Below are 12,036 nucleotides of genomic sequence, written 5' to 3' on the forward strand. Positions count from 1 at the left end.
CTATAAATGATGCTGTTTAAATAATTTAATGGAAAATGCAACTTTTGGCTGAAAACCCCTGCGCAGCAGCATTAAGTCATCATTCCTTGGAAGCTGTTGATTGGAAGCTGTTTTTTATGTTGGATAATTAATATTCAAAAAAGATTTAATTATGCAGTTGTATCCAGTTGTGATTAATCAACCAACTTTGCCAAGAACTGGTTACTGAAAACAATCTAGAAAAACATTAAATGAGCAGAATAATATTAGCATTAAATTTGCTTTGCTCACCCTGAGTTTGACAACTGTGACTACAGATGGTTCATTCTCACGGATTGCTCCCAGGTAAGACTCCTTTTGAAAGATGGGCATATTATCGTTCACATCCAAAACATTGATGCGTACACGTCCTGTTGTCTCCTCTCCACCCCCATCCCTGGCAATCACTGTAAGGGTATATCGTTGAGTGGTCTCATAATCTAAGCGGGTAATGACGGTAATTACTCCTGTGTCCTTGTCTAGTGAAAATCTATATAATATATAAGAAAGAAGACAGTTACTTTTATTTTAGGGGAAAAAGCAAGCACCTTTAAAGCTCCGTTGTTGCAGGCGACTAATCTCCCCAAAATGCCATCCCACCGGCTAGAATGTAAATCGCCAGTGGGATGGCATACGCGGTGCCGCGATTTGCCAAACTTGTGGAAATTTCCTTGAGAGGAAACTTCAGGCTACTTTGGCAAATCGCGGCGCCGCGTATGCCAAGGGTTGCCGATCCTTGCTACAATGTAAGAATAGATTTTGCTTTATGTAGCATGTAAGAGGCTAAGTCCAGTGGTCCTTAGCTTTAGGGTTTCCATCTGGTTTTGCATTGCGGGACACTGGTATATCTAAAGTTACTGCCATAAAGAAAGACAGAACAAGTGTTGTGTGCCAAAAAGGAAATACAAAAAGTCACATATACTCTTTCATACAGGCAACACAAATTTTTTATGCAATGAAGTAAAACACTTTCCTTTCAGTTAAATAGATGACTATATGTTCAATATAACAATATAACATGCCTTCGGTGGGGTCCATTGACTGAATCAGCTTGCTGATTTTTAAATCTACAAATATCTGTACACGAGAAAACATTTTTTCAAAATACTTTGATCCTTACCTGTCAGGATCATCACTGAAGAAGTAGCTCACTTTTCCAAAAGACCCAATATCATTGTCTGTTGCCTAAGGTAAAGGTAGGAATTTACTGTTATGGTTCTTCTATAATCAATCATTATTTAGAAAATCAGCAGTACTTTACATTGAATCATCGATAAATGTTTTCTATTGTCCTCTACATGATTCATGTTTGACAAATCAGTAATACGATAAGATGAGATAAGATATCAATCAACTAAATAAAACATGTATAGTTACAAATATGGCAGCTAAAAACATACATATAATAAGTGATTTATTCTGAACAGGCAAGAAAAAATTTGGATTCTATGAACAGGCTGTAGGACTGGCAGTAGGACCCCCACATTAATACCAGTGAATATGAGTTTGTATTTGGAGTGATTTTTAAGGGGCCCTCGGTGATCTGTTAAAATGAGTAAATAATGTGTACAGCTAGTGCAGAGAGAATGAAAAAAGCACTCTGTATGGTTGCTATGGATTACTGCACTGTGCTGTAACCCATAGCTGCAAATTTGCACCTGTGCTAAAAATGAGAGCCAGACTTCATACATTCTGCAAGCATTATTGTTAAGTTCACACTGGCCTGTTTATTTGGGGATATTTAAATTGCCATATTTACTGATTCTAACAGTAAAGATAAAGCAATTTGTGTGTGGATAAATTAATCTTGGTTTCCAGAAAGCATTTACTTAACTATCTCAACTATGAAAACATAATCAAATATTTATACATTGGCTTGTTCTAGTAACAAAAGCATTAACTAAATGAACCAAGCTTATATAACCTTAAGTATTTCACAAGCTACAGTAAGAGGCATACTAAATCATATAAATTGCATGTAATGCTTTAATGTTTTTATTTTGATACAGACTATTACCTAGTACCTTCACCGTAATCAAGCTCATGTGTAATGGCTTTGTGGTACATATCACATGGAATTCCATTTCCCTGATGTCAACTGGGAATTATGCATGTTTTATTGCTTACCACCTGCAGTGATTTTACCTCTAAGGTCATCAAGATAATTTCAAATTAAGCTAATGCGTAAACCTGTAGAACCTGGTTGAACTGTAGTGAGACGCTGAGAAAAGCTCATTCACTGTATAGGGGTATGCCAGAGAAGGGGGGGGGGGAGCTAGGCAAGAAAGGACACACAGTTGTGGGCTTTTGCTTTATTTAATATTCATAATCTAGTAACATGCTACGAAGAAAATGAATAGGACATAATAGGACTGATTCAATAAAGTGCGTTAAAACGTGCGCTATTTATAGCATGCTTTCAAAAATTTATCGCGTCTAATTTTTCGTGTCTACACGCACAATTCACTAAAAACATACTTGTGTTAATTTAGACGCGATGCTGCTTGCGTTATTTAAGTTGCAAAGACTATTTTCATGCGGTATTTGATGGAACGAGCGCTAATGAACACATTGCGCACAAATAGTCACCGCGTGCGAAAAATGCACGCCATATTAGCTATACACGGCATTACTTTTGTAAAGCTACTTTTAAGAAAATGACCATTTCCCTGCAAACTGGAGGCTACATCACTCTAGGGCCAACACAGACTTGAATAAATCCCACTGCAAAGTCCATATTTTATTGCCAAAAGCTCATGAACTGTACTTTTCTATAATTTCCGCCTGCCTCAAGTAGGTGTTATTTTTAGCACAGACAAATGCGATATTTAGCGCATTTTATCTAAGTGTTTGTAAATCATGCGTTAGTATTATTTCTGCGCGCAAATTAACGCAAAGCGGTAAAATTAACGCATGCGGTAGCGCAAAATTTAACGCACGCGATAATACTTTAGCAAATCGCGTTTTTTTCGTGCCAATTTTAACGCAAAAAAGCCTGCGATATGCGTTATTGCACTTTAGTGAATCAACCCTAATATCTGTTATCCTAATATCTGTTAACTTCAAGTGTCTCTGTAGCCCCTATCATAGGCTTAATGGTTTATGGTTTAATGTGTGGAGCTTGTATGTAATTAGACAGTATGAATGCTGTAAATACTAACACAGAAGTATCTTTTTTACTAAAGCTTTTATTAAAGAAAAAAATGGAAGAATATTTAGGGGCACATTTACTAAGCAAAATAGAGAGTTTTTATTTTTTACTTCTAGATATTTTCGAGATTTACAAATGGGTTTTTGCCTGTACTCAAAAAAATTCAGTTTTTCAGAAATTTTATCTGAAAAAGTTTCTGAAAATAACTCCTATAATTTATTAACATCTAGTTAACTTTTTTTTTGCAAAAAAAATGTTGTAATGTTTGATTTGTCGAGCACCATTGCGTCCTATGGAGGCTTCGAATAGTAGAAGAATAGAATATTCAGTGACAGCCTGTCCTTGACACATTTTCAAGGGGAAGTTAATCAATTCATTGTTTTCTATTTTACCCAGTTTCAAAGGTAAGTTAATCCCATCATTGTTTTTTTTTATTTCACCCAGTTTCATGATTCATAAAAATGATTCATGGAAACGAACGTCCATTTAAATACAATTTTTTTCAGTTTTAACAATCTTTTCAGCTTGAAAAATTGGAAAGGAAAAAATGGAAAGGTATAGGGAGAAAACTAGTCTTTGAATATTGGACCAAAGCAAGTGACAAAATAGAAGGCATCCACTCTGAAATACTTTAACGGGAACCTTAAGAAATAGGATCCTTGCCATCAAGCTATATGCAATGGGCAAAGATTCCAAATATATTAGAACACTTATATGAGGGCTAAAATAACATTTACAGAATATATGAATCCACTAAACCTAAGCTAAGGTACTTTTTGAAAATGTACTGTATAAGCAGCTAATTAAATGCATTGAGCTCCATTTTCCCTTCATGCACATCTATAGTAAGTCTAGCTTTGAATCACAATCTGCAGAAGTGAAGAGAATAGTCTACTTTCTGCTGACTGATAATAATGTCAGCTATGGAGAATAAAGACAGTAAGTAAAAAGATTTCCTACAATCTGCAGTTCTGTCCCTTGTTGATGTTAAGTTAAAAAACGGTAGTAAATTAGTTTAAGGATATCGTATTGCATTTAATGTTCTTTGTACTCAGAATTGACAACTTCCCAGAATTTAAGTCTTCAGTGGCATCATTATGTACAGTAACTTACAGCTGTGTATATAATGCCAGAAATGGGTACTCTGCCATTCAACTCTTTTTAAATGACATCTTTTAATGGACCTTTTTATTGGGAAGATAGCTAGGTTGGTTATTTGTGCGGTGAGCTGGCAATTTGAACTGGGGGATTCAGTGCCTAAAAAGGTTGGTGATCTCTAATTGGATTGATTTCAGGTACCCCTCTTAGGATGCTACAGCACCCAGTTATTTTTGAATTCCTGACTTGTTGGCAAGTTTTGGTTGAATAAAAACAAGATTTACTACCAAATAAAGCCTCCTGTAAGCAAGCTGCATAATAGCCAATCACAGCCCTTATTTGGCACCTCCATTAATTTTCATGATGCTTGAGTTGCTCTCCAAGTCTTTTTACATTTGACTGTGGCTCATGGGTAAAAAAAAGTTTGGGGACCCCTGTTCTAGGGAAAGGAGCAGTAACAAAGGATAATTAATTTTTCCTTGTTAGGGCTTGTTGTGGAATCACCAATGCTTGACAATACTGCTGTCAGCAACTGTAGCCAACAATAAGAATGTGCCATAGTTTAGATGATTCTTGGAGAAGATACACAAAAGTGTCAGTCAGTACACAGTTCTCAAAGTGTCGGTCAAGCACAACAAATTCACAGAAGGTATGTTATAGTTTTATAGACTTAGGGGCACATTCATGAAAACACGAGTTCGAATCCGGATTAGATATGAAAATTTCTGAAGATCGCAAATATCACGAATATGCTTACAAAAAATTGTATTAGGCAAGAAAATATCATATTGGTGATCCAAAAATCATGAAATTTTCTTATTGAATGATCGTAAAATGCAGGAAAACCTTTCCGACTTTGATCCTTCTGTGCATGATTTAGGAAGCCTCCCATAGGAATCAATGGCACTCTGCAGCTCCAACCTGGCCCAAGGAAAGTCTCCCATAGGGCTCAATGGCACTCTGCAGCTCCAACCTGGCCCAAGGAAAGTCTCCCATAGGGCTCAATGGCACTCTGCAGCTCCAACCTGGCCCAAGGAAAGTCTCCCATAGGGCTCAATGGCACTCTGCAGCTCCAACCTGGCCCAAGGAACGTCTCCCATAGGGCTCAATGGCACTCTGCAGCTCCAACCCGGCCCAAGGAAAGTCTCCCATAGGGCTCAATGGCACTCTGCAGCTCCAACCTGGCCCAAGGAAAGTCTCCCATAGGGCTCAATGGCACTCTGCAGCTCCAACCCTGCCCAAGGAAAGTCTCCCATAGGACTCAATGGCACTCTGCAGCTCCAACCTGGCCCAAGGAAAGTCTCCCATAGGGCTCAATGGCACTCTGCAGCTCCAACCTGGCCCAAGGAAAGTCACGATAATGAAGCTTGAATGAATCCGAAACTTTCATACTCGGCACGACAACACGATTTTGTTGCGCAAATTTTGTCGCAAAGTACGAAAAAGTCGCGCAAGGTACGAAATTTATGCAAAAAATATGCTCATTACGTAAAAAACGCATTCAGAGCATTCGTGGATTAGTAAATGTGCCCCTTATTGTAGTGCTGACAAAAGTGTTGTAAACATGGTAAATGCCATGAAAATGTTATTTATGTGTAAAAAAAAGTATTTATACCGACTTAAGCCAAATTAACCTATCAAGATTCTTTCCTGACATTTTTGTTATAGCAGAGACACTTTGGCGTAAAAAATGTCTGGAAAAATGTTGTGGGTATGACTAATTCTCAAAAATTATGCGTACTCACAACATTTTTGTAAATCCCCCCCATGGTGTATAAACAGGCACTAACATAGAAGCAAACTTTCAAGCCAAATGCAATTTATAGATACGAATTATGTAAGATCTCAGCACTTACTAATGGCCAGGCCAACAACACCTACATAAAAGCAATAATTATATCTAGTGTGGCATGTAATAAATTATTATATGCTTGAGAAAATTGTCATTCTTCTGCACTTCAGGACATTGCATTACAGTTGCAATCTTCAAAGGCCAATGATTCTCTACATTCTCCAGAGCTAATAAATGGCTTATTAAACATTAAACAGGAGAAGTCAGTGCAGAGCATCATCAAGATAAATGTGTGCTTTACTGTAACACTTCAGGCAGTTTATATTCAGTCACACACACATCTGTCTTCAGGTAAAATTGCACCTGTGCGGGGTTTATATAAAGTACGGTTTGTACATCTTCTGATGCCCCAGCTCTTGCTACAACTGCAACTTTAAGCATCCCCTTAAAGTTATGGCCATTTAATGGTGGGAACTGCAGATCAGCAAAAGCTAGAGAGGCAAACTGGAATCATTTATAAGTGTTAAGTGCTTTCATAAAGTCTTTTCACAACACAGTTAAGGAAGAAGAAAATCTTGTTCTGTTTGAGAGTGCCAAGACCTGTCAGTCACACTTAGAATACAGCAACTTCCCTACAGCTATGCTATGTGACCATTTTTATACTAAGCCAAGGAGCCCATACCATTTTAACAGTGAAGAAATGTACTTTCGAAGGACCCCTCACTTTTGGTTTAAAATTTTCAGCACATGCTCTGAACTGCTGTTGCCTGAGCAAAAAAACTGACACAATATCTTCTGTAACATAGAATATAAATGTCACAATACAGTGCTAATTAGCAATTAATTCAGATCCACATTATACGGCAGCTCTGAAACCTCTGCAATTAGCATCAGAATTCAATTCAATAATCAGCCCTGTAGCAGCAGCTTCTGAGGAACCTAATTTTTGGCTTGATTTCTGATGACCCCTCAGCTGGCATTTAAAAGACAGCATAACAGGATCCAAGATGGCAAGCTCCTGTGGACAAGCTCAATAGGAGGGTCTAGATCATTCATATCATAGGGCTGCCTAACCTCTCTGCTGATAATACGCTCAGTATTTAATTCAGCATTGCTAGCCAAATTTATTTTTAGGCTTTAGTTCACCTTTAATGTTTTGCTGCCAACACAAGGTACTTTCATCTCACTTTTTTAACCCAAAGACAGGAATAGGCAGCAATGCTGCGCCTATATGTGAAGGTGCCCAATGCACACCCCCCCCAACCCCCCAATCACCCCCATGCAATCCAAACCATGTGTGCTACACATTGGCTTGGACCCACAATTCTCCCCCCTTCCAGCAACTCTGCCCACAGAATCGTGAAGCAACGAGACAACAATGTGAGTGGGGTGAATTAGTGCGCAAGAAAGGGCAAATCTAGGGGTATGCAGGGAAAAGGTTACCCACTCATCATAGGCATTTTCCCCTTCCTGCTGAGGTCCAGAGTAGCAATTTGTGGATTCTGGCAAATGCTGTAAGATGCCACAGTCACTGTTTAGTGGGCTGGTGGGGGTTGTTTGGGCCTCTGTGTACTTGAAATGCCAGGGCCTATTTTGTATCCCAGTCCAAGCCTGCTTCTGCCTACCTCTAGTTCTGGCCTTGAGGGCCAAATGTTTGCAGTTGTAGCCTTATAACAGCAACATAGAGACATTCTTGCTTCCATTAGGAAATATCACAAAATGACTGTTATTTAATTCAGCAGTGGATTGATGAGCATGCACACAATTTCAATAAAAATGGAGGTCCCGAAGATATGTACAGTAAATTAAGCTTTGCATTATCTATGAAAAGCACTTCAGTCCTGCCAAACATCCAAGTGGAGTCCTGCCATAAGGTGCCTCTAGATAATATAATCAGATGGAAATAAATATACCTTACACGGCCTAATCTAAACTTGTCAACATTTCAATTACCCTTTTTGTTACGGGTCTACAACAAACATAATGAGCTTCTAAGCATAATGCGCTGAATTTGTATATATATATATTAATTTTATAATTTATATTCAGTATATGATGGGTTATTGTTACTTATAACAGTGTTTTCACTATTGTACATTATTTTGTTCTTCTTGACTTGTCTGTGCATTACAAGTTATAAAAGCTGCATTTATTATTATTGTCAGTACCCCTTCATCAGACTCATTTAGTTAATATAGGTAAATAGCTCGGCATTCTTTCATAGGGAAACTGGTGAATGTAGCATATTATTTCAGAAGGTGCTCCAGGTGGTAAACCTCCCACCATGACAAACAATAAAGTGAGGTCTCAGTATTCTAAATAGAGGTGGAAATGTAACGGTGGATTTTGATCAGCACTGGCGTCTGCGGTTAATGCTTCTTGGAAGTTCTGTGCCACCTGGGGAAAGCAACGTTCTGCCCCATTTGGAAAGCTGCAGAACTGCAATCATCCAGCCTTCTCTTCGCCGCCCTGACCCATTCTATGACCCACAGTTTTTTAGAATGCTTTGAGACATATGGATCACGAAACTAATGTGGCCCATGCATCTGTCCAAAGAGATCCAGATGGTCAGCATGGCAAAACGCCAAAGCTGGCAAAAATTTACAAAAGAGTAGGATATTCTTTTATTATAGGTTCAATTTTAAGATTTGAAATATTTAATGCACAAGAGGCTGGAGTGATATATGATTCCAAGAAATTACTCTATTAGAAATATTTTTCTTAGAACTGATGATAACTCATAAAAACACATTAAACCCAATAAAAGGCTACTAAACCGGATGTATAAAAGTGTTTTCCAAACTGTATGTAAGTTTTGTGCACAATACATCCATACAGTACAGTGCACGTTACGTGTTACACATGCAGATGGCTATTCTCATTTATAGAACAAGACTTATAAGGACCCCAAGGCAACAAAGGTACATAAAGAGAAATACATTAGGGATATTTTATTACATTGTCATTGCAATTGTAAGAATTAATTTTGTTTATCAATTAAAGAAGAAATATTGCAATCAAAGATGACATAAAAGAAGAAAAAATATGAAAGAAAGAGTTGATTACTGGCAAGGGGCTTCTGCCAGGCACCTGGAAAAGTATATTGTGCAGGCAGTTGCCAGTTCATGGCACAAACATACTGTTATGGCCCAATGCCTCTACAGTTTAAAACCTAATTGACAAAGATTAGGCCTCAGGTGACCATTAACATAAAACAGCACTTGATCTTCCTCTGTGCTAGATTTTTGCAGGAATTCTCCTTAACCTAAACTGAAAATGTATATCATTTGTTAAGCATGCATTTGTTTCTGCCTGCAGTCATTCATTGATTTACCCACATACTTCTTTACTTCTCACTGGCAAAGGAAGCTGTGCTCGCAGAGGTGTACAGGGTATCATGAATAAAATTACATTACTAGTGTGCAAAAAGATATATTTATTCCAACATGCCTCCTAATTATTTCATGCAATAGCAAGCAACGCTTCACTCACATTTCTACATGGAATATATATATATATAATTTATTTTGCTGCAATAGTCAATTAAAATAACATGCTTGTTTAGGGAACATTAATTTCACAAGGAGAACTGGCCTTCGCGGGCCTGTAAGCTTCATATCATGCCCTGCCTATATGTTGTGGTTCAAAGTTCCACCAGATGCCAGCAATTCTGGCCCAAATGCTTCTCAGTTTAACATTTGTGAAATGATTCATAGAGACAGGCAGTATAGGTATGGATTGTAAACTTACCATGACTACCAATAAGATTAAAAGCACATTAAAAATGAGACACAGGTAAGTGTTCCTTTGGATGAGCGGAGAAACATATTTATTACACCAAGTAAGGATAAAATATATTTCCATATAAAAAGCATTTGGGATGCGCCTGTATTATTTATAAGTGAACCCTTCTGGTTGATGTGTGAAGATATATGAGTTCTGTTTTTTCTGACCTTTGATTTCAACTTACATTAGAAATGATTATCTATGCATAGATACATGAAGGTATTAGAATACCTGCAAATGTGGCTAAATACTGTATTTTATATGTGTTCCTAATCTGTAATATCATTCTCAGAAGCTACTAAATGGGAACTGTAGTGAGCAAAGAGGGATAATTGCCGATCTTGCTATAAAACTTTATTCCAAGCCTTTATGATGGGCATGTGTCTTCTTTGTTTAAGCAGCTTATCTATGTAACAAGATGGCACAACGATCACTTTAGTGGTAGACAAAGTTGAATTCAATAGACATGGGAAAATATGTCCCAAAATGCGTAATTCACTACCTTCACAATTAAAAATGAAACCTGGCTTTTAGCGTAAGAAAGAGCAGTACAGTATGTAAAAGCATTTCTTCTGCAGCTTATAAGCTGAGTCTTATACGCAAGAGGAGTCCTTGAGATCATTGCTACAATCATTCATAACTTACAGTAAGAAAAAAAATCAATGCTTCCCTAAGATGAGTGTGTTTGTATGATTTTCAGGATCCATAGGTTATTAGCAGGTAGCAGGTAGTCTTTTGGTTTCAAAAAGGTTGAAAAGAACATTAGAAAATACACATTTTTCTCTTTTTTTATATAATAATATACAAGGAATTCCCCTTAGTGCTTAGTGCAAGGAATTCGATTAATACATTTATATTTTGGTGTCTATAAAGTTAAACATGGGGATGGTTTCAGGTAAAAGGGACTGTCTGACAATGTTATTCTATCTATAAGTATCTACTACTGAAGTAATCAACCATCTGACTCTTATAACTGAAAATTCTATTTATTTAGACTGTGCCAGCAAATGTACTTGCCTTTCCTTAAGGTCACCATCAAATCAGTGAGGAATAAGCTCACTCGTCTAAGCCATGGATGTGTATTATGTGTATATTTAAGATTTTCTATTGAGCATGGCCACATCTCCTAAACCGCAATGCAGGTTTTTGTTGTAAAGAGTTAATTTCCTTCTTTGTATTTGGATGCATGATATAACTCTTTTCCTTGACAACCACCATTCTATTTCTCCTACAGTTGGGTGATATGTCTTTGACAGAGGGGGGAAATGTGAGATAATAGTCATGTGACTAACTTTTTTATCCATCAAAACTATTGCCAACAATGAGTTTGATGTTAAAGCAAAGTTTGGCTCCCTGGGGTCCATACCTAAGCCTTGCACCCATTCTTTTCCAGTAGGCCAGGTTGTGCAAAAGCTAATTAGGTGGCCCCCAGTCATATGAATCTCTACTACTCACTCTGCCACATATGTCTTTTGTGGTGGCAGGGAATGCTGGTTAACAAAACGACACTGAAGACATTTATAATAACCTGCACTCTCCAGCTATTGCTGAACTGCTCTTCACAGCCATTTTTTGAAGGACAATTGGAAATAAAGCTTAAAGAGAAGAAATGATGTGGATTGGACACCACTTTGATGCTTTTCTCCACTTATCTCCAAGTGTGCATGCACAAGTATGCCAAAGTATGTGTGTGCAGCACAGGCTGTTATACCTGGCATCCATGAATTACATATTCCATCATTTTAAGACAGCAATTGACTGGAAGAGGATGATAGCTGTTGTAGTTCACCAAACAACTCAAGGGTAAAAGGATTGACATGTCTATGCTAAAATGTATGCATGAACTCAAGCCTTAGTGACAAATTTACTGAACCATCAATAAACAGGCTTAACAATACCACTAAATAATGTAGTGCGTTCTTTATATTAACCATTGCATATACAGTTACAAAATTCTAAAGAGGCAATGCAAGGTAGGAATAATAAATATATGACATTAAAAAGCTAATTCCCCTATAAAATGGAGATTTTGCAGGCAGGCGTTCCTTTGTTTCTCTGCTCTTTCCTAAATGCTGGCATTGATAAAGTTCTCTTGAGATCAAGTAATTTATTTAAACAATACACTCTGTTCATGTAGCAGTGGAACTGACAAGGCACATTATTGAATTAGTCACTTCTAAAACAAGTTTCA

At 37.5% G+C, this 12,036-nt stretch overlaps 1 protein-coding gene across 1 annotated transcript in view; it reads right to left on the reverse strand.

Annotated features, from left to right (window-relative positions):
- The window catches only part of cdh23 (cadherin-related 23), a 465,229-nt gene that overhangs the window by 189,405 nt on the left and 263,788 nt on the right, over window positions 1–12,036 (reverse strand). The window contains exons 13-14 of the mRNA XM_031906723.1: window positions 1,139–1,203; window positions 271–508 (exon numbers count right to left, since the gene is read on the reverse strand). Of these exons, the coding sequence (XP_031762583.1) occupies window positions 271–508; window positions 1,139–1,203 (303 nt within the window). The remainder of the gene's footprint in view (window positions 1–270; window positions 509–1,138; window positions 1,204–12,036) is intronic.

Source organism: Xenopus tropicalis, chromosome 7 (assembly GCF_000004195.4).
Source record: "Xenopus tropicalis strain Nigerian chromosome 7, UCB_Xtro_10.0, whole genome shotgun sequence".
Lineage (NCBI taxonomy): Eukaryota > Metazoa > Chordata > Amphibia > Anura > Pipidae > Xenopus > Xenopus tropicalis.